This window comes from Alosa sapidissima, chromosome 20, assembly GCF_018492685.1.
Source record: "Alosa sapidissima isolate fAloSap1 chromosome 20, fAloSap1.pri, whole genome shotgun sequence".
NCBI lineage: Eukaryota > Metazoa > Chordata > Actinopteri > Clupeiformes > Clupeidae > Alosa > Alosa sapidissima.
The window spans coordinates 23908600-23930948 of record NC_055976.1 but is presented as its reverse complement, the minus strand read 5'-3'; the positions used below and the strand labels follow the sequence as shown (position 1 = coordinate 23930948).

The 22349-nt window shown below is 45.6% G+C and overlaps 1 protein-coding gene across 3 annotated transcripts in view; it reads left to right on the top strand.

Moving 5' to 3' along the window:
• cyfip2 (cytoplasmic FMR1 interacting protein 2) overlaps positions 1-22349 on the top strand; it is a 35919-nt gene that overhangs the window by 3020 nt on the left and 10550 nt on the right. For 2 of the 3 annotated variants that reach the window (XM_042074140.1, XM_042074144.1), the window contains exons 2-21: positions 5862-6011; positions 9203-9292; positions 10921-10998; positions 11600-11701; positions 12158-12339; positions 12727-12823; positions 13657-13785; positions 13934-14038; positions 14161-14249; positions 14950-15187; positions 16800-17092; positions 17424-17571; positions 18264-18417; positions 19667-19823; positions 20187-20283; positions 20417-20493; positions 20594-20702; positions 20879-20998; positions 21232-21431; positions 21872-21959. In XM_042074140.1, the coding sequence (XP_041930074.1) occupies positions 5895-6011; positions 9203-9292; positions 10921-10998; positions 11600-11701; positions 12158-12339; positions 12727-12823; positions 13657-13785; positions 13934-14038; positions 14161-14249; positions 14950-15187; positions 16800-17092; positions 17424-17571; positions 18264-18417; positions 19667-19823; positions 20187-20283; positions 20417-20493; positions 20594-20702; positions 20879-20998; positions 21232-21431; positions 21872-21959 (2670 nt within the window). In that variant the 5' untranslated portion in view covers positions 5862-5894. The remainder of the gene's footprint in view (positions 1-5861; positions 6012-9202; positions 9293-10920; positions 10999-11599; positions 11702-12157; positions 12340-12726; positions 12824-13656; positions 13786-13933; positions 14039-14160; positions 14250-14949; positions 15188-16799; positions 17093-17423; positions 17572-18263; positions 18418-19666; positions 19824-20186; positions 20284-20416; positions 20494-20593; positions 20703-20878; positions 20999-21231; positions 21432-21871; positions 21960-22349) is intronic. The other variant, XM_042074143.1, reaches the window with a different exon arrangement.

Here is a 22349-nt window from a genome sequence, read left to right as displayed (position 1 = left end):
TGCAACCTCCACCACCCACCACCCAACCTCCACCACCCCCACCTAATATCCCGCACCCACCACCCAACCTCCACCACCCACCATGCAACCTCCACCACCCACCACCCAACCTCCCCCACCCCCACCTAATATCCCGCACCCACCACCCAACCTCCACCACCCACCGCCCAACCTCCACCACCCCCACCCACCACCCACCGCCCAACCTCCACCACCCACCACCCAACCTCCACCACCCCCACCTAATATCCCGCACCCACCACCCAACCTCCACCACCCACCATGCAACCTCCACCACCCACCGCCCAACCTCCACCACCCCCACCTAATATCCCGCACCCACCACCCAACCTCCACCACCCACCATGCAACCTCCACCACCCCCACCCAACCTCCACCACCCACCATGCAACCTCCACCACCCCCACCCAACCTCCACCACCCACCGCCCAACATCAGAGGGAGTTCCACAAGTCCGGCTTGTTTATGATTCGAAAACACTGTGTGCAGATTCAACCGAAACCACCATGAGGTGGGGGGGGGGGGCTGTATGCATCCTCCAGCAGCGTAGGGCACTGCCAGCTAATGTTGCTGCTTGGTTTGATGCTGACCCGCCATGGTGTTCAGTATAGTGGAGCACCACAGTGCTGCAGCCTTCCATTCAGTGGGATCCAATTCACTGTGTGGTCTTAGCCAGCATGAGGCTTGGCAACTGACACACTGGGTCTGTAGGCAGTCTTCCATGGTAGAATAATGGAACTAATTTGTCTATAATGCATCTTTGCCTATGGGCCATTCCATGCCATCATGTAAAATCACATTCTGATTTTTCTTTTTTGATGGACAATGTAATTCATAGCTAATTCATATCTATGGAAGTACTGTACTGTATATGATCAAAATCTGGAAAAATAACTAGGAAATCCTTAAAGTATTAACTTGTAAACATTGATATTTGTGTGCTCATTCATGTTTTGCTGCATGTCCTATATTTATTTAACCCACACTGGTGTGACGGGGATGTTGGAAATTGAACATTCTAAAGAATATCTGGGTTCATTGAATTCAACATGGAATTTTAGAACCTTACATTGTTGCAGAACAGAATCTTCTGTTAGAATGTTAAGAAAAAACTCCCTTACTGAAGGATTAATAGCTATTGATCTAAGGAACACAGATTACGTTGACTGGGGGATGTTACACAGCATAGATTTTAGCCAAATATATTATTTTGAGCCGTTGATGAGGTGAAGTAGGTTTAGACAAACTACAATGACTCAATTTTCAGAATGAAACTCATTTTTGACGCAAAAACAATCAAGTCAACAGATTGCAAGACTTTGCAAAGGCAAATTTAACTGAACGTTTTATTGAAAATATATGGCCTGACTTATGGGGCTCTTGGTGATTTCTGCCTGGAATTGCCCTTCAATGTGTCAGTGACATGTGAATTTGCACACGTGCCATTATTGTCACCGGTGCAAGCATATATTTTCAGTAACCAAACCGCTGTTTGCATGACCACCATGTGACAGGAAACTCCACCTACTGTTTTTTTTCACCCTGGGGCAGGCGTGCCTGTGTGACAGAACCAGGGTGCCACTCCATATCAAAACACCCTGTATGGTGTGCCGTTAGGCCTGAGCCAGGACTATGGATGCCATAACTGTGTAGACGTATGAGAGATTTCACTAGTGTCGCTCAGCAGTGTGAATGTGTGAGAGGAATTTGGATTCTTGTGACTGCGATGCAGTTCTAGTTCATTCCTCTTTTTCTCTCTTTGGTAACAAACTCCCTGAGTCATTGCCGTGCAGCACAACAGATCTGTTAATTTAGTTTTATGTCATAGGAGTTTGTTTAGTTTAGTTTTAATGTTGTAGGAGAACATTGTGGAAGCTACAACAGCATCATCACCCATTCCTAAAGACAAGAGTGTAAAATGCCATGTTATAGGTGGAGGTTGCTCCATTGTGTTTTTCACTACTAATTACATTATTACATTACATTACATTCACATCATTATTATGACCTCTCTTGTGTAGTTATCAGATACAACAGGGATGTTAAATTTTTTCCTGTATGTGGGTGAACTCCAGCTGTGAGAAAATGAAAAACCCTTTTTTTCCCCCCTCACAAGGTTGTGCAAGCAGTATGTTACGCTGATGAAACACGCTGCGTTGTCTGCTCTCCCGGGGCGCGTTGTGTCCCAGGGTTACGCGGTTGGGTGGAGAGGGAGGTCCGGACCGTCCCAGTGCCCCAGAGACACTGCTCTCGCAGCGGCCGCGGAGGAGTCTCTCAAACCCTCGAAAATACCCTGCAGAATAATAGTTTAATTTTTGCATTCATGAGCCACCCCTCCACCATCATTGTATCTGTCTACATCTGCATTAAAGGGCGACGTCTGCCTCAGGACTTGTTACAAGTGGTGCAGGAGCGCTAGCTTGGTCGGCTTGGCTTTGACTCCCACACACTCTGTTGTGACATCATTACATGTGGTGCATGTGTGGGCAGACCAATCAGAATGCATTTTGTGACATATCATGCAGATCTGGTAACCTATGCAGATCAGGTACCCACACATGTATGAAGTTCATCTGTGGTTCATTCTGAACCAGAGTGGTTGATATATGCCAGTCTTGGGTACGTTTCTGTATCACATTACATTACATTACATTACATTACATTAGGCTGACACATTTTTTGCCAAAGCGACTAACAACATGGTGAACAGTCTAAGCTTTTTAAAGCAATTCTCACAACAATTCCAGGACAATTTAAAAAAAGGTAGAGTACAATAGGAATAAGTGCATCAGTGAGTGCTGTTTTTAAACAGTCAAGTGTCAGTTCTAGTCAGGTGGTAAGTCTAGGATCAGCAACACTAGTTGTAAGTAGTGTGTTTTTATTCTATTTGATTAGTGTGATGTTAGATGTTACAGCGCTTGTGACCTTTGTATAGATTCCCGAGTAGCATAGCATCACTAGAAATATGATCCTTAATGAAATGCTATGGGGGTTTGTGGAGACTTTAGTTGTTCAAAACATGTTGAGGAACTGGGCAGCTGAACTGCAGTATGTTAATGCTTTTTGTGTCTTCTGTCATATGGACAAAGTTAATGTTAGAAAAGGGAAGTGGAATGCAGTCTTGATCTTAACACTGGAGGTAGTGGACTTCCCTCTGCATCAAGCATAGCAGTACTGAGAACATCTCCTGATTGGAATTCTGATGGACTTACTTATTAAGGGTACCTACTAATTGAGGTATGTCTTTGTTGTAAGGAGTTTCTTCATTTTAGTAAGGAGTTTCTAGTTGTTTAGCATGCTTTGCTCAGCTGACTGATAGTTATAACAATGTCACAAACTGGGCTTGGCCCTTCCTATAAAGGCTTTAGGTTATGACATTGTTCTCATGCGATTTGCATGCATTTGCCTACTGAACCAGAAGTGATCGTGAGTCATTGAGTGGAACCTTGTTTTTCTTCTGTCATATAATGAGCTCCAGTATATCTATCCACAGCTCAGATTTCCACCGTATGAACATTTGTCCTCTAGGGTTGTAAAATGGTAAAAATCACACTCTGGTTCAACTCACAGTCTAGGCCAAAAATCACAGTGCTTTCAAAAGTCAAATGTGAATGCGAATGTTAATCCCTAATCAGAGAGACTGCTACATAGTGCATACCTTTCTGAGCCCATGCAATCCCCTTTAAAGTATTAAGGGGGCCCTAGAGTTGTTAACACACATGCTTAATATCTCCTTAGTCTGTATGTGGTGGCAAACTCCTTAATTATCCCTGTTTCCACTCTGACACCTACTTAATATTCCATTGAAAATCCCCTCAAGAAATAAAGCGTTTCTGTGCGATCGTGACAAGGTTAGTTTTATATGTAGATTAATGTGTTTCTCAGATGGTGTTTTAGCACAGGAGCATATCACAGCTGGTGGGAGGTCAGGCAGGGCCAGTCACTGGTGACCACATGACGAGCAGGCAGACACAGACAGTCAGTCAGTCAGTCAGTCGAGCCCTCTGTCGGTCCGCAGGGTGGGGGTCAGCAAGCTCGTGACCCAGTCAAGGGAACAGGATGGTGGCGGTGGTGGGGTGAGGTGGGGGCCGGGGGTTTGAAAAAGGAATGATCCTCAGCCTGCTTTGTAGGTGGGTGGTGATCGTGTGGGAGTGTTGTGTTTGTAGTTAATGTCCCAGCAAATAAATTAATACTTCTCTGACTCTCCAACCACCAAGTTCCAACCACACACACACTCCCACACACACACACACTCCCACACACACACACACACTCCCACACACACACACACACACACACACACACACTCCTATCGGCGCTTCCCAGTGGTCCCATTGATGGCGACGCACTGCTCTCCACAACTGATTAAAAAGTCAATACTACTCTAGTTGTGCATGTGTCAGATCTGCTCACACTTTGCTTTACCCAGAAGCCTCCACTGTGTTCAGGCATACATAATGTCATGGCCCCGCTCAGACACCAGAAGCCCTGGAGAATGAATGGGCCCTCTATGGGCCTTCTATGGGCCTCTCCTTCCCATCTGTGGCCCTGCCACTGTGAGAGAGTGGCGAGCTTTGGCACACAGTGCTTATCATTTACATCCCATGGCCCTGATTTGGTTGTGTGGGGTGTGGGTCATAATGCTAGCCTAGACACTGCAGAACCTCCATGGCCGTCTCTGTGGTTAACACCACCAGTGGACTGCCAGACTAGAGAGGTATGTCTGTGTTGCTTGCTGTGCTGTTCAATGTGAATGGTCCCCTTAAGGAATAAGGGTATGTGCGTGTGCGTGCGTGTGTGTGCATGCCTGTTGGGTAGCCACCCCTGACCTTCAAGTTGGCATGTGAAGATTATCTCCACGTGTGCCAGTTGTTATTCTTGCTGTCATGTTTGAGTGGTCCATCACAGCTTTGATCAGTGTATCGCTGAACTCTGTCTGCTGTGTTATTTCGGGTCATGGAATAGCAACAGCAGGTTCCTGTTTTGGTTATTGCCTGTGAGCGGGCCTTTTTTTGTAGCTGTAGCTGTGTGTGTGTGTGTGTGTGTGGGGGGGGGGGGGGGGGGGTGGTAGACAGGGAAAGTTTGTGTAGGAGACATCTGAAGGGCATTTTGGCCACCACCAATGGAAGTCATCTTGGGGGGGAAGTGTGTGTCAGCTGGCCTGCCACTAAGCCAAATGTTATGACGAAATGGCACGTTTGAGAAAAAGCATGAGTTGGCAGTGTTCACATGTTTTGCTAATTGTAATTCATTGAAGTGTGTGTGTGTGTGTGTGTGTGCGTGTGTGTGTAGTTTTTTTGTGATTCCAAATATACACAGGACGGGAGAGATGTTGAATTCCACATCTCCACTGTGTCACCGAACCCTTGGTTTCATGCTTGGTTTAAGGCTGCCCAAAGTTTTGTTTGGAGAAAGAGGCTGGAATGCTAGAGATGGTCAGCTGCTGCCCATGGTGTGTTTGATCCTAATGCAGGCCTACCTGTGAACTGAAGTGAAACATTTTAACAAGACCAAATTCTCCATTAAGAGCACAGGTCCTTCCTTGTTAATATACCTTTCATGGGTCATATTTGTCTGGGAAATTAAAACAATCCAGATGACCTATGGTCAACTGCCTATGCCTGCTAAGAGGTTTTCTTCTGTCATCACTGTTGAGCCAAAAACAACAACAACTTTCATTTATATGTATACACTGTCCACTTGATGAGTCACCAGGTATTTGTCTAGAGAAGACGACGTCCACTGATGGGCATCTCTCATTCTCTTTTGCTCTCCCCCACCTTTCTCTGTCTCTCTCTCTCTCTCTCTCTCTCTCTCTCTCTCTCTCTCTCTCTGCCTAGACTGGGCTGCCTTGTGAGTGAACCCGCGTCGCTATGACAACCCACGTGACCCTGGAAGATGCGCTGTCCAACGTGGACCTGCTGGAGGAGCTGCCCCTCCCTGACCAGCAGCCATGCATCGAGCCTCCACCCTCCTCCATCATGTACCAGGTAACCTCCACCCATCCGCGCATCCACCCCTCTACAGGCGTGCCCTCGCCGTATGCTACGCTAATGCTGCTAAACAAAACAGGGAGCTAGCTTGCTACTCCCTCCCCCTTCCTCCCGTGCAATTTAAACTCTCCTAAACGCGCATCTCTTCAACCTTTTAATATACTATACTGTGCATCACACACACACATAGGCCAAATGCTTATGTTTATATCAGGTGTATGTTGGGAGACAAACGTATTCGAATGTGGTATAAATAGGGCAGGGAATGATTAGTGTGTGAAGTGTTTGGTATAATCTTAACCAGTCTGACAATTTGGAGGTGGAGGTAGGCAGATTCTGAAAATTGTAGAAGCAAATGGTCACGTTTTTAAGTTATGACTACACTGTGAAAGGGAATCCAGCTTCCCTTCTATATCTGTAAATGATCAACATTACAGCTTCCAAACGTTTTCTTCGGACCGTGTAGACTTTTCCCGTCCCAGCTGGCCCCATAACCTCTAAGTAGTTTTAATTCTAGCAGCACTCAAAGGCAGGCACACTTTAAATTGATTCATATTTTTCTCAAGTGCCAGTGACTGACAGCATCACTTAATTCTTCCATAACTACCACTAAGTCCATCTGCTATTACTAAGTACTAGCAGTTGGCCAGCAAATTCAGTACATCAGCTCAAGGATAGTGTTGCTATGAGCTGTAAGCCTGTAGGCAACCAAGATGTATTTTCCTACATTTACATTTACAACTATCACCACAGTTTACATAAAATACCTTAGTCAAGTATAAGTAAGTATATATACTCTTTTGATCCCGTGAGGGAAATTTGGTCTCTGCATTTATCCCAATCCGTGAATTAATGAAACACACTTAACACACAGTGAGGTGAAGCACGCACTAATCCCGGCGCAGTGAGCTGCCTGCTACAACAGCGGCGCTCGGGGGAAAAAGTAGCACTTTTATTGTGATGCTTGTTTATTTTGGAAACCCACATTCCAAACCTTGAATTATCAGTTAACAGCAAAGCTATTTGTTATTCTTAAGGTCCATTTGCCATTGCCATCATTGACAATAAAGTAATGGAATCAATTGTAAAACAGAATAGGCCGCAATTTGCTTAGCCTTAGGCGACCTCAGTCATCCAGGGGCTCTGCTACTACACACACTACGGCCCCCATTGATTTCTCTCATTGGCTCACAGCTCACTCCGCTCTGTAGCAGTCAATAAAGGGATCCTGCACCGGAATAGAAAACAGAGGATGAAAGACAATCAGAAACCATCAGAACATTTATGATTGGATAAAAAAGTAGTGTCTTGTAGCTTCCAACGAGCGTTCCGATGGTGATCTCTGGCATAACCACTATTCTTCAACACAGTTAATGGGTGTGCTGCTCTACAGTCCCCCTTACGGGGGGGTGGATGCCTGACTAGATGTGTGGGCAGACAGAGGTTTAGTTTAGTTTAGTTTAGTTTAGTAGAACGTTGTCAGTAGTGCCTGTAACAGCAGAATAACACAGAATAAACACACTGCAGTGAGAAAATACACCCTGCCTGAGCTTTTCATGCAGACACGCGTAACCTCACATCTACAGAAGACTACTATACACCCTGTCTGAGCTTTTCATGCAGACACGCGTAACCTCACATCTACAGAAGACTACTATGCACACACACACTTAGATCCGACACCTATACCACTGTGACACCTCATGCAGAATCTTTTTGCACACGCTGCCTCGTGTGGTGCACTCATGCACACTCCCACACACCACTCATGTGGAGTACACACGTTCACACATTGCCACACACACACACACACACACACACACACTCATGCACACGTCCACACACCACCCATGTGAAGTACACCCTGGGTAATGCTCACGTGTACACACACACACACACACACACACACACACACACACACACACACACACACACACACACACACACTCCCCCACATCGCCCCACACACACACCACTCATGAAGTACACACCGGTTAATGCTCACGTTCACACACACACACACACACACACACACACACACACACACCACTCAATGAAGTACACACCAGTTAATGCTCACGTACACACACACACACACACACCACTCAATGAAGTACACACTGGTTAATGCTCATGTTCGCACATCGCCGTGCTGTTCTTGCTGCTCTGTCTGATCCCACCGTAGCTTTTCTCATTGTATCCTTTGTTAGGGCGTTTTGTAAGGCCTATGCTGCGTTATCTAGCAGAGGTGAGAGTGAGCAGCAGTGTGGCGTCTTAAAGAAGCGATCACACATCTATTCCAACAGCGGAGTTAGGCATATCATGTCATTTGCATCACTGGATTCATCTGAGAAAAGTTTAGTAGGCATTTGTCTTTGGCAGTTACTGCATCACTGTGTTGGTCTATACTCTAAAGCAAGTTCTGTAGGCGTTTGTCTTAAACAAAATGTTCTTATCTAGAGGTTGAAATAAAGCATATCAAACAATTTGCATTGTTTTTTTGTAATTTGTTTGTCTAAAGCAAGTTTTGTTGGCATGTTCAGGCTGCCATGTTTGTGGAGTGACACTGACATCACTGAGGCTTGAGGAGTGCTAGTCGGCCAGGAGAAGTGATTCCACACTCATAAACATACTCATGTGAAGGCAACGCACACAGATTCAGCAGAGGCTCTAGAGGGTGTGTAGGGAGCCCAGTCCACTTGGGTTCATTAGCGGCTAACACAAATCAGCCTGCTAATGCAGGAAACCCTGAGACTTATGCTGGCGCAGAAGGAAGTACAGTAGCGATGAAATTGCGTTGCAGGATTGGAATTGGATAAAATAAATGTGCAGATTCCGCAGCAGTCTTCAGGGCAGCAACTCAACCGATGTCCTAAAAGTGGCCCAAACCCCTATGCCCGTGCTTCGGAAAATACAACAATTCACTTAGCCGCCGTAAGCCTCAGCGGGGTACATCCAGTACAGTGCTGACTAATCAGGTTTATGTTTGATGCCAGTGAAATGAGCCGAGATCTGAAAGTGAGTTTGAAATCTCTCAGAGGGCTGCAGGGGCAGATTTCTTCCGAGGAGATCCCTTCCCAGTCGGCTGTTATGTGGAAAGCATTTACTTCTGTCATCCTGTGCTGTCATACACTTATAACTCTCTCTCTCTCTATCTCTCTCTCTCTCTCTCTCTCTCTCACCTCCAGGCCAACTTTGACACCAACTTTGAAGACCGAAATGCGTTTGTCACCGGGATCGCCCGCTACATCGAGCAGGCTACTGTGCACTCCAGCATGGTAAGAGACCGAGGCGAGGCCCCTGCTCTGCCACACACTACATTACGCCCCAGACAGCATTGCATCATGGGAACAGCCCCCGGGGTCTTCGTAGAGCACAGTTGTTTTAAACGACCCAGTGTACCAAAGCACAGAAAGGGCCGTTTTTCTCTCTCTTGGGAATAGGCAGAGTTGTAAACACTGCTTCATTTAAAAAAAGCAACAAAAACAAATCATCATCATCATCGTCATCATCGTCGTCGTCCTCATGGGTTTCAAGCCATTGTGCGCTTCTCTGTGAAATTGTCAGGAGACACAGCGAGGTAAAGACTAGTCGGACAAACGTCCCACACAATGATGGCCTTGTTGTTGTTGAGTTGTTTTTTAAACAGCCTTTGTGTCTCTCTCAAACTTGGCTCTGAGTTTGGGTTCCTTAAGTGGTGCCTCTGTGTGTGCCTCTGTGTGTGTGTGCCTGTGTGTGTGTGTGTGTGCCTCTGTGTGTGTGTGCCTCTGTGTGTGTGTGTGTGTGTGTGTGTGTGTGTGTGTGTGTGCCTCTGTGTGTGTGTGCCTCTGTGTGTGTGTGTGTGTGTGTGTGTGTGTGTGTGTGTGTGTGTGTGCGTGCCTCTGTGTATGTATGTGTGTGTGTGTGTGTGTGTGTGTGTGTAAGGGGGAGGACGATGGCTTACAGAGTGCTGAATTGGCCATTTAGTCCTCATCCTGATCTGGTGAATCTGAGAGAGGGCTGTGTGCTCCGACTGGCAAGTACAAGCCACGTCCCGTCTCCTTTCACTCCCCTGCAGCGCTGAGAACAGTGTTCCACGCATCTATCGGTAGAACTTCTCAAGCTCCATGTGGCACTTTGCTATTTGGGCGATGTCAGGTTCTATCGGTAGAACTGCTCAAGCACCATGTGGCACTTTGCTATTTGGGCGATGTCAGGTTCTATCGGTAGAACTGCTCAAGCACCATGTGGCACTTTGCTATTTGGGCGATGTCAGGTTCTATCGGTAGAACTTCTCAAGCACCATGTGGCACTTTGCTATTTGGGCGATGTCAGGTTCTATCGGTAGAACTTCTCAAGCTCCATGTGGCACTTTGCTATTTGGGCGATGTCAGGTTCTTTCAGTAAAACTTCTCAAGCTCCAGAGCCACTTTGCTATTTGGGCGATGTCGGGTTCTAGTCACGCTGGTTTGGCTGACATTAAACTGTATTGATACGCATGAACAAGGGCAATTTTCATTAACCAGACAGCCAGCTTTCATGTCACTCACTAATAAAACTAGAGCCCAGGCCATGGGTGGTCAGATGAGTGGCTGGGGTCAGGGGTCACATCCTAACCATGGTGTGAGCACCGTAGTTTTCTGTTCATATTGAATACTTGAATGGTTTGATTTGCGAGGAAGAGTGTGGAAGGAAGAGCTCTGTGATTCCTTGTTGCCATGTGCATGTGTGTTTCCTGCTATTCTTTCTCACTTCCCCCTCTCTCTCTATCTGTCTCTTTTGTACACACACACACACACACACACACACACACACACACACACACACACACACACACACACACACACACACACACACACACACACACACACACACACACGCGTACACACACACACTCACTCACTCTGTCTTGGTTTCTCTTCCTCAGAATGAGATGCTGGAGGAGGGGCACGAGTATGCGGTCATGCTCTACACCTGGAGGAGCTGCTCCCGAGCCATTCCTCAGGTACGCACACACACACACACACACACACACACACAAACACACAAACACACACAAACACACACACACCAATACCAATGGATTTATACATGACAGTTCATGTACTACTATCCTAGACCAATTATTACAATACCTGTACTTATTCAAACTCCCCCCCCCCCCACAGTGGCCTTAGTGGCTGTTTCCCATGTTCCGTACGACATAGACAACAGTTCAGCATCACGGCACATCTGGACACTGTGTTAGACTGCCCATTAGACAAGAGTGCTGCTCTTAAAAAAAGGCACTAGGCCTCTGTAGTACAAGCTGTGGCTCATTCTGTTGTCCAAAAATACCCGTTAACCATTCTACGCTTTAGTTCCTCTTTTTGTAATGACAATACGTCTGATGTTTTGTTTATTCGTTCAGTTTTGCATTTTATGTGGTCAGTGCGTGTTAACCATGTTTTAGAAATGAGAAGAAATGAGAAGAAGTCATAAAAGGAAGCGGCCAATTATAAACACATTGACTGTGCTGTTGGGACATGAGTTAGACTCCCGCTTTGGATTTCCCTGTTGCAGTAACAGTTCTCTATGTGTGACGCTGCCCCCTTGTGCCCGTATAGGTGAAGTGCAATGAGCAGCCCAATCGGGTGGAGATCTACGAGAAGACTGTGGAGGTGCTGGAACCTGAGGTCACCAAGCTCATGAAGTTCATGTACTTCCAGGTTGGCAAGAAACATTTATGATCAAATTTGTGACTATTTTATGACAGATTTATGACTATTTTCTTGTGTATGCACTCAGCAGGTATTGATTTGTTTCCGTACGCTGATTTAATGGCTCCTCACCTCTGACCACAGACTTTTTACTTCTGAGAAATCTGAGCACATTTAACCACAGAGAGAACCTGACTTATTCAACCACTGTTGTATTGTTTTCAGCTGAAGTGTCATATTGCTTTTTCTATGACCGTAATATTACTCTACTGTTTGGATTTTTTGGTCTACAAGCAAACTGTAATATCTCAAACTAGACCGGGGATGTTCTTACCTCTGTTGGAGTGTTTGTCAGTCATAGTCTATCTGTATGCTTATAAGTCATCTTTTAATGTAAAAAGGTCATGAATTAAATGTGTGTGTGTGTGTGTGTGTGTGCACGTGTGTGTGTTCTGGTGTCTCCAGCGGAAAGCCATTGAGCGTTTCTGTAGTGAGGTGAAGCGGCTGTGCCATGCCGAGCGCAGGAAGGACTTTGTGTCGGAGGCCTACCTGCTCACACTGGGAAAGTTCATCAACATGTTCGCCGTGCTGGACGAGCTGAAGAACATGAAGTGCAGCGTTAAGAACGACCACTCCGCCTACAAACGGTACGGCCACTTGGACAAATACCCCAAGAAAGCATATTGTGCGCAGATGTTGTCCTTTGTGTTGTATAGGCTTTCAGTGACTTGATATAATAACTATCTATCTAGGTCATTAAATACTTGAACAGATGGTTTTCCTAGTACATCTGAATTCTGCTATGATCACTGAATGTTTGATACTTGACTTCAGAAATGGAAGCTCTAACGTCGACAGTGGCACAGAAATATTTTGACATATTCGTGTCCCTGATCACCAAAGCAAGGAGGCATTTGGTGCAGTCGTTCACACCTCATAGCCCTGCTGTCAATCTGACATGTTCTCAGCTGTTGCCATAGTAATGTAGATGCACGTCCGTGTTTCGTTTTTTTTTTTTTTGTTGTTGCTGACAGAGCCGCTCAGTTCCTCAGAAAAATGGCCGACCCACAGTCTATCCAGGAGTCGCAGAATCTTTCCATGTTCCTGGCCAATCATAACAGGATCACACAGGTGGGGAGGCATAGTCACATTGGGTGTGTGTATGTTTGTGTGTGTGTGTGTGTGTGTGTGTGTGTGTGTGTGTGTGCACCTGTGTAAAATGTCCTTTGAGTGAAAAGATGTTTGTTAGATGGATGAATGTAATTTTAAAAGCAGTCCATGCAAATTTCATATACCACTTAACATTCATAGGGGTTTCTTTGAAAATGAGAGGGGTTCAAAATAACGATGCAGTCCAGTCTGACAAATTAACCGTATCTCATTAGTAACACATCAAAAACAAATCCTATATTGAGAACTAAAGATATCTGCGTTCTGCACTGTTTCACCAGTCGTCGTGAGTCTCCTCCTTGTGAACTCTCCTTTAAAAATAATATGTGATTTAGGACATGTCTGCAAAAAGAACATAGGCTACAGTGATGGGATGTAACGTTAATTTAAGGAAACTTTTCGAGAAGACGCGTGTGCTTGGTTGTAAAATATTTTATATTCATACCTGTTTCAATAGTTGCGAAATCAGGGTGCTGCTGGACTCCACTCAGTTCCAAAATCCAGTTAATTTGTCCTCCTATTCTTTGGAAATTTTGAATGCATTTGCCTGATGCACGGATTGCGATACAACTCCACTACATCACCGTAGTGGTGCAGGGCCCACAAGGGCAGTTACAACCATCACAGAGGTCAATGCTTGTTAGGAAATAATGTTTTTCATGAAAACATTTTTGTCGAGAGACGGAGGCGGCACGACATTTGATCAAGGCGGCCACCTCACAATGCTCCATGCAGGAGAAGCCCTGCCCGGTGTGTGTCCTTTGCCAACCCTGTGTGTGGTGTGTCCCTCTCAGTGTCTGCATCAGCAGCTGGAGGTGATCCCCGGCTACGAGGAGCTCCTGGCCGACATCGTCAACATCTGTGTGGACTACTACGAGAACAAGATGTACCTAACGCCCAGCGAGAAACACATGCTGCTAAAGGTAGCAGGCTCTGCAATCCCCCCTCCCTTTCTACTCTCTTTCTATCTATCTATCTATCTATCTATCTATCTCTCTCTCTATCTATCTATCTCTCTATCTTTCCCTCCCCGATCACTACTGCAGTGGCTTAGCATTTGTTCATTTTCAGGTCATGGGGTTTGGCCTTTACCTGATGGACGGAAATGTCAGCAACATCTACAAACTAGATGCCAAGAAGAGGATAAACCTTGGCAAAATCGACAAGTTCTTTAAGGTAAACTGTAAATCGCTTGTACTGTAGCTGCAGTCAGAACTCCACAAGCTCTCCTCTTACTGATAACATGATCACGTTGGGGGGTTGTAGTCCTTTGTTGATTGCTTTTGACTTTCCTCTAGCTACAGGTGGTCCCCCTGTTCGGCGACATGCAGATCGAACTGTCACGATACATTGAAACCAGTGCCCACTACGAGGAGAACAAGTCCAAGTGAGTGCTCCGCAACAAACAAACAAACAAACAAACAAATAAATACACAGATGACAAGCGAACAAAATAATAAACAGCACACACTTTATTCTGCAGAGTCAATGATTCTTTGTAAGATCGTTCGTAGCTTACGTTTGGCCTGGTGAAATGTTTATTTCAAGTCTATATCCAAACCTGTTGTGGAAAAGCATCTGCAGGGCAGGGGATCCCATTCATCATTACATCCCTTACTTGCTGACTAGACTCATTTCCTACCATCTACAAAGGTTGCTCCCTCCAGTCAGTTGGATTATTGACTCGAGTTTTCCCTCTTGAATTTCTAAGTGCACTTTCAAGTGTCGTGTCCTCTTTGAGAAATACTACCTAGATAGAACACTAAAGTGACTTATTTGAATTCTCTTAGCGCAGTGGTTCTCAACCTTTTTTGAGTCGCAACCCCCCACAATAATCAGGTTGGTGTTTGCGACCCCTCACCTCCACCTGCATGCTCCCAGCACTTTCTTCCCCACAGACAGAATAATAAAATATGAAAAGTGATCGTTTTTATGTAGAATTAAAATATGTCATTTTGTTCACACCATCTGGCGTCTTGCAGAAATGATCTTGCGACCCACGTGTTCTAAACCCCAAAAGTTGAGTGTATAATCGCCTCCTGACCATCCTGGGCCTCTCTCTGTCCCCTCTGTCCCCTCTCTCCCAGGTGGACGTGCACCCAGAGTGGCATCAGCCCCCAGTACAACCTGTGTGAGCAAATGGGTCAGATCCGTGACGACCACATTCGCTTCATCTCGGAGCTGGCGCGCTACAGCAACAGCGAGGTGGTGACGGGCTCGGGCCTGGACAGCCAGAAGTCGGACGAGGAGTACCGCGAGCTCTTCGACCTGGCGCTCCGCGGCCTGCAGCTGCTCTCCAAGTGGAGCACGCACGTCATGGAAGTGGTGAGGGAGACGGGAGAGAGGGAGACGGAGAGAGATGGAGAGAGAGAGAGAGAGAGAGAGAGAGAGAGAGAGAGAGAGAGAGAGAGAGAGAGAGAGAGAGGGAGAGAGGGAGAGAGGGAGAGAGGGAGAGAGGGAGAGAGAGAGAGAGAGAGAGAGAGAGAGAGAGAGGGAGAGAGGGAGAGAGAGGGATGCACACACAGACAGAGAAGCACACACAGACAGAGAAAGAGGGATGGGTAGTGAGGAAAAGAGGGTGGGTGAAAGAGATGGTTAAAGGAGGAAGAGAAATAGAGGGAAAGAGAAGATATGAAGGAGGTATGGAGGAGAGGAGGACAGGAGAAAGTGATGGGTGAGGAGAAAGTGAGTGGTGGAGTGTAAGGGAGGGCTAGAGTAAAGCTGGTGATCCACAGGGCAATTATTTTAGCCAAGTTGCCTGGGAATATTAATGACTTGTACTTCCCACTAATGCAGTTTTCATCTAGAGAACTGAAATGAGCAGTAAGCAGCATGCTACAATCCAGTCCTCATCACCTTTAGAGTGACTGTGATGGTGGCTGCTTACGTGTATAGTTGAAGGCACATGTAGCAGTGTTTTATGAATTGGGATATTTTATTGTACATTCCCAGTTGTTACAACATTGACAAACCTGCCATTTCCACTGGCCACCCAGGATATTTATTTGTGATCCGGGTCTGAAACGCCAAGAAAATTTAAGCTTTGCTAGCACAATGTCTCCAAATATTGCCAAATTGCATCCATTATCAACTTTTGGCTTATGAGTTAGCTTGCTTTTATCTTTGCTAACATTACTGTTGGCAAGTCACTTAGCTTTCAGTTAGCTAATTAGCTAGTTAAAGAAAAAAGCCTGTTACTGCTGCTTTTGAGCAACTAAGATAGACATGAGGGAGTATGTTTGACTGACACTACGTGTGTATACAGTATTGGTTGGGAGGCAGAGAAAAGGCATTGCTTAAAGGGTTTGGAGTTCTATGAACATGATAGATTACCTTCATTTGACACCATCACTTAGGTATACAATTTAAATGTGATGCCAGAAACTGCTCTTTAGTGTAGTGTTTGTGTGTGTGTGTGTGTGTGTGTGTGTGTGTGTGTGTGTGTGTGTGTGTGTGTGTGTGTGTGTGTCAGTATAGGTTAAAGCAGCATTTTTGTCCATGATTAAGCATTAAGCCCTGGCCAGCCCCTGAAGGCCCTGCTCTCTCTGCTGCAAGTGTTTGACCTGCTTTATCTCGGCTGCCTCCCGTCAAGAGCTGGCCCTCCCTCGGCAGCTCACTTGTCCATCCCTGGTGCTTTCTAGGGCAGTGTGCTGGAGACTGGTGTAGTCTTGCCCAGTGTGCCTGATGGAGACTGGTGTAGTCTTGCCCAGTGTGCTGGAGACTGGTGTAGTCTTGCCCAGTGTGCTGGAGACTGATGGAGACTGGTGTAGTCTTGCCCAGTGTGCTGGAGACTGGTGTAGTCTTGCCCAGTGTGGGGTCTGCATGTTTAGGCTTTTTACTCCAGCTCACTGCTCCTCTCTCTCTCTCTCCTCCCTCCCCCTCTCTTTCTCCTTCCCTCCCTCCATCCCTCTGTCTCTCTCACTCCATCCCACTGCAGTATTCGTGGAAGCTGGTGCACCCGACCGACAAGTTCTGCAACAAGGACTGTCCTGGCACGGCGGAGGAGTACGAGCGCGCCACGCGCTACAACTACACCAGCGAGGAGAAGTTCGCCATGGTGGAGGTCATCGCCATGATCAAGGGCCTGCAGGTGCTCATGGGCCGCATGGAGAGCGTCTTCAACCAGGCCATACGCAACACCATCTACGCCGCCCTGCAGGACTTCGCCCAGATGACCCTGCGCGAGCCGCTCCGCCAGGCCGTGCGCAAGAAGAAGAACGTGCTCATTAGGTCAGAGGTCAAAGGCCAACGCATAGCGCAGCACAGCACACATGTATTGATTGATTGTTGCATATATTGATTTTGTACATTTTATTTTGTTGTTGTCTGGTCTGGTTGATAAATAAGTAAATAAGTCTCATTTGGAGACTGTCTTCAAACTGCCTGCCTCACACTCATGTTAGCAGTCACAATGTAGGAGTAATCAGACACAGTGCAGTCTTAGAGGAATGCTCCATTGGGAAAAGATGGCTATCTGTGCTCCATGTAGCATGACCAAGATTAGGACATCATAAGATTAGGGTGGAATGCTCAACGCATCTCTGTGTTTATTTCTGTACAGTGTTCTTCAGGCTATCCGGAAAACGATCTGTGACTGGGAGGGTGCGAGGGAGCCTCCTAATGACCCCTGCCTTCGGGGCGAGAAGGACCCCAAAGGAGGCTTTGACATCAAAGTGCCCCGCAGGGCTGTGGGACCTTCCAGCACACAGGTCAGTGGGATCACACGTTATTCTTAGACTTAGACATGAGACTTGATGACGAGAGTGTACACACATGTTTAATTGTAGCCTTGAATCCCATCAGTAGTAAATTTAAACAACGCCCACCCCCACCCCCCAGGCTAGTAGACACCGCCCCATCTTACCCATTTCTAGGGCTGTGTATTGGCAAGAATCTGGTGGTACGATACATATCACAATACATGGGTTACGATTCAATATTTTACAATATATTTCAATATTGTGCAAAAGGCGATATATTGCAAAGTCTAATTTTGGAAAAACGTATATTATAAAGAAGATACCATCATATGCATAAAACGTAAGTAAAAATAGTTTGCTGTAGACAAAAAAATCTGCTGCTCTACACTGTACAATACAGTTCTGCCTATGTAAGTAACAAAATAAAGTGCCTGCATGTAAATTATTAATAAAAGAAACATCAATATTATGTTTTTTGACAATCAAAACAAACAGTATTGTCGAATCGAATATCGCAATATTTTATTTTATCAATATTTTCTTACACCTCTACGCATTTCCATTGACTTCTTATCTGTCGCTCCTCCAAGCCCCAGGCTAGATATGATGCAAGATTATCAACACCTGAGCAAGGCAGATGCATGCAAGACTCTTTGATGTGGCTTTGTTGACTTGTGTGTTGAATGTGAATTGGTTTGTAGCTGTACATGGTCCGTACCATGCTGGAGTCCCTGATTGCTGACAAGAGCGGCTCCAAGAAGACCTTGCGGAGCAGTCTGGACGGGCCCATCGTGCAGGCCATTGAGGACTTCCACAAGCACTCCTTCTTCTACACACACCTGCTCAACTTCAGCGGTGAGATATGCACTGGACAAGCTTTCTTTCTTTCTTTCTTACTTTCTTTCTTTCTTTCTTTCTTTCTTTCTTTCATTCTTTCATACAATCTCTCTCTCTCTCTCTCTCTCTCTCTCTCTCTCTCTCTCTCTCTCTCTCTCTCTCTCTCTCTCTCTCTCTCTGTGTCTTGTGCCCTCCTCCATGGCAGCTCTGCCTGGCGATTAGTCCAGGAGTGATGACTCATTGAGTGGCAGTGTTAGATCATCTCAAAAAGCAGGCTGGCCTTTGGCCTTGGTATAAGATTTTGATCCTGCTGTGCGTAATGCTGATAGATAATGATTATGAGATGAGGATGAGGAGAATTATTATGATGATGCTAATGATCGTAATGATGATGCTAATGATCGTAATGATGATGACAAAATTTGTCCTTGGTGACGATGATGATGCCAAAATGTGACCTTGGTGTCTGCTTAGACCAATTCAATTAGACCATTTTTAACTCATCAAACTCTTATAAAAAGCCTTTTTTGCCAGAAATGTACTGAAATGGTTATCTGGCAAAAAAGATTATACAGGACTACAATGGGTTCTCAATTAAAATGTCCAGAAAGTTTAAGAGAGTATCTAAAGAAAACAACTAAACAATTATTTGTTAAAACACAGCACTTTCTATTCCAAACCCTGAAGCAAAGTGTGTGTCCTGCAGCTGTGTGATCAGGAACCTTAGTGTGTTCTTTGTACTCTGCATCCCATTTCTACTGATACCTACCTACCTATAGCCTGGAAAATCCAGACACTGATAATCTAGAAAGATTAAGGGTCTGGCAGAGAACAATGTAATGGCCCAACTCGAGGGGCGGCAACAAGCATGCATTTAAAAATCTCACTGCACGCAATTGGATATCACTAGACCATGTTTTACTCTGAATGATTTCGGACTTCGACACAATCGGATAAGACTACGACCAATGTGTACTGTCCTCCAACGTTGCAGCGCTGTCTTCATCAGTTTAGCCGGTTTCCCGGAATGTTGTGGTAAAAGTAATGTGCATCATTGCTCTTTGCCAGAGTGTCTAACCTACCTACATTTTCACAGTGCAATTTTAAACTTTTAAACTCTCTCTCTCTCTCTCTCTCTCTCTCTCTCTCTCTCTCTCTCTCTCTCTCTCTCTCGCACGCTACTCTATCTATCTATCTATCTATCTATCTATCTATCTATCTATCTATCTCTTTGTCTCTCTCTCTCTCTCTCTCTCTCTCCACACAGAGGCCCTTCAGCAGTGCTGTGACCTCTCTCAGTTGTGGTTCCGGGAGTTCTTCCTGGAGCTGACCATGGGCCGCCGCATCCAGTTCCCCATTGAGATGTCCATGCCCTGGATCCTCACTGACCACATCCTGGAGACCAAGGAGCCTTCCATGATGGAGTAAGGAGGAAGAACCAACAACTTTTCATTTCTTGTTTACAAGTGATTCCGGATATACTTTTGAACAGTTTTGACTGTTATCCATAAATGGGTAGCAGAGGGCGCTGCAGTAACTGTAAAGATCATTATGGCCCATGGATCCCACCACACTAGCTGTAACACGGAGCTTCATTATGGCCCATGGCTTCCACCACACTAGCTATAACAGGGAGCTTCATTATGGCCCATGGCTTCCACCACACTAGCTATAACAGGGAGCTTCATTATTTGAGAAGATGTTTGGAATGATTTGATTGAAGAAAGTGATTTCCTGTTGGTTGGTTGTGGGTGAGGTAGATACTGACTGGTCATTTTCTTCCCCAGGTATGTTCTCTATCCTCTGGACCTGTATAACGACAGTGGCTACTACGCCCTCACCAAGTTCAAGAAGCAGTTTCTGTACGACGAGATTGAGGCTGAGGTAAAATGCGGAGGACCTCAACCACGGTTCCTCTTACTCCTCTTGACACTTACTGGCGTTGATATATTTAGATATTTATATATACACGTATATATGTCCTACACTGAAGCATACCCAATTTTTATGTTTGTAGGTGAATCTGTGCTTCGACCAGTTTGTTTACAAGTTGGCAGATCAGATATTTGCTTATTACAAGGCAATGGCTGGGAGGTAATATATGTTGATTATTCCATATTTTAACTAGATGGATCATTCATCATTTGTGATGAATGTGATTGTAATATGATGCTGATGCTGTTGTGCTTCACAGTGTTCTACTGGACAAGCGCTTCAGGGCGGAGTGCAAGAACTATGGAGTGATTATTCCCTACCCTCCCTCCAACCGCTATGAGACACTGCTGAAGCAAAGACACGTACAGGTACGAGCACTCACTCACTCACACTTACTCACTCACTCACTCACTCACTCACTCACTCACTAAGGAATTGAAGAATTGCATACAGTCCGTGTGTTTCGGTGTATCAGAGTTTGTATCGCTGGTCAGTGGTCAGGTTCCTCGTGGGCAAACTCTCACTGCAAGTGTTGTCCCCTCAGCTGCTGGGTCGCTCCATCGACCTGAACAGGCTGATCACGCAGCGTATTTCAGCGGCCATGTACAAGTCTCTGGACCACGCCATTAGCCGCTTCGAGAGCGAGGACCTCACTTCCGTTGTGGTAAGCAAACAGCTGATGATGACAGCTGAACAATCACGTTTGAAAAGACCAAATTAAAGTTCAAAATGTTACAATTAAAGTTCAAATAGAATTCTAGTTAGAAATGTCAGGAATGTCAGAAAAGCTTTCGGTCACATGTTGACTCTCCTGTGTCTTTTCTCTTTCTTTTCTGTGTCTCTTTCGTTTCTTTTCTTTTTCTCTTTTTTCCTGTCTCTCTCCTTCTCCTTCATTAGGAGCTGGACTGGTTGCTGGAGGTGAACCGTCTGACCCACCGGCTGCTGTGCAAGCATATGACACTGGACAGCTTTGACGCCATGTTCCGCGAGGCCAACCACAACGTGTCAGCCCCGTACGGTCGCATCACGCTGCACGTCTTCTGGGAGCTGAACTTCGACTTCCTCCCCAACTACTGCTACAACGGCTCCACTAACCGGTGTGTGTTGGTGTGTGTGTGTGTTGGTGTGTGTGTGTGTGTGTGTGTGCGTGTGTGGGTCTTTGTCTGCTGCATCTGAATGTGTGTGTGAGCGTGTGTTTGTATATTATGTATGTTTGTGTGCCTTATACTGGTAGCAATTCTATGCATATGTTTGTGTCCGCATGTGTGGGTACATACATACTTGACATGATTTGTTACTCTGCTCACTTGATTAGTTATCTTTTGTCCACTTTTTAATGTTTCTGTGTTTCTGTGTGTGCGTTTGTTACTGTTTATTTCTGTGTGTGTGTTTGTTACTGTTTATTTCTATGTGTGTGCGTTTGTTACTGTTTATTTCTGTGTGTGTGCGTTTGTTACTGTATACCACTGCAGTGTCTGTCTGATATCCAGTGATGCGTAGGATCCCTTGTGACTGACGAAGCCTCTTGTGGTTGCAGGTTTGTGCGGACAGCCATTCCCTTTACACAGGAGCCTCAGAGGGACAAACCGGCCAACGTCCAACCTTACTACTTGTACGGCTCCAAGGTGCGTGTACACTGCTGCTGGACATGCCTCACTCACACACAGAAGACAGATAAGTCACGTAGAGAGGAATTGTTCCTCCGCGCTTCTGTGTAAAACAATCTGGTACATGAACAGGAGAGGACTAATTATATGGAGAGAGACGTAGTTCACCGGGCCAGTGCACATGATTCAACGCAGTGCAATACACGTTTCAGGTTTTCAAGTTTCAAGTTTATTCATCACATGCTCAATTATACAGGTATAACCAGTGTGGAACACCTATATAGATGGCTGTAGACAATATGAGTCTTGGATAAGACATTGATAATATGAAAAAGGGTACACAAAGAAAGGTGCCATTAAAAAACAAAAAACGAAAAAAATGCTGAAAGTCTGGTTTTGTATGATGCT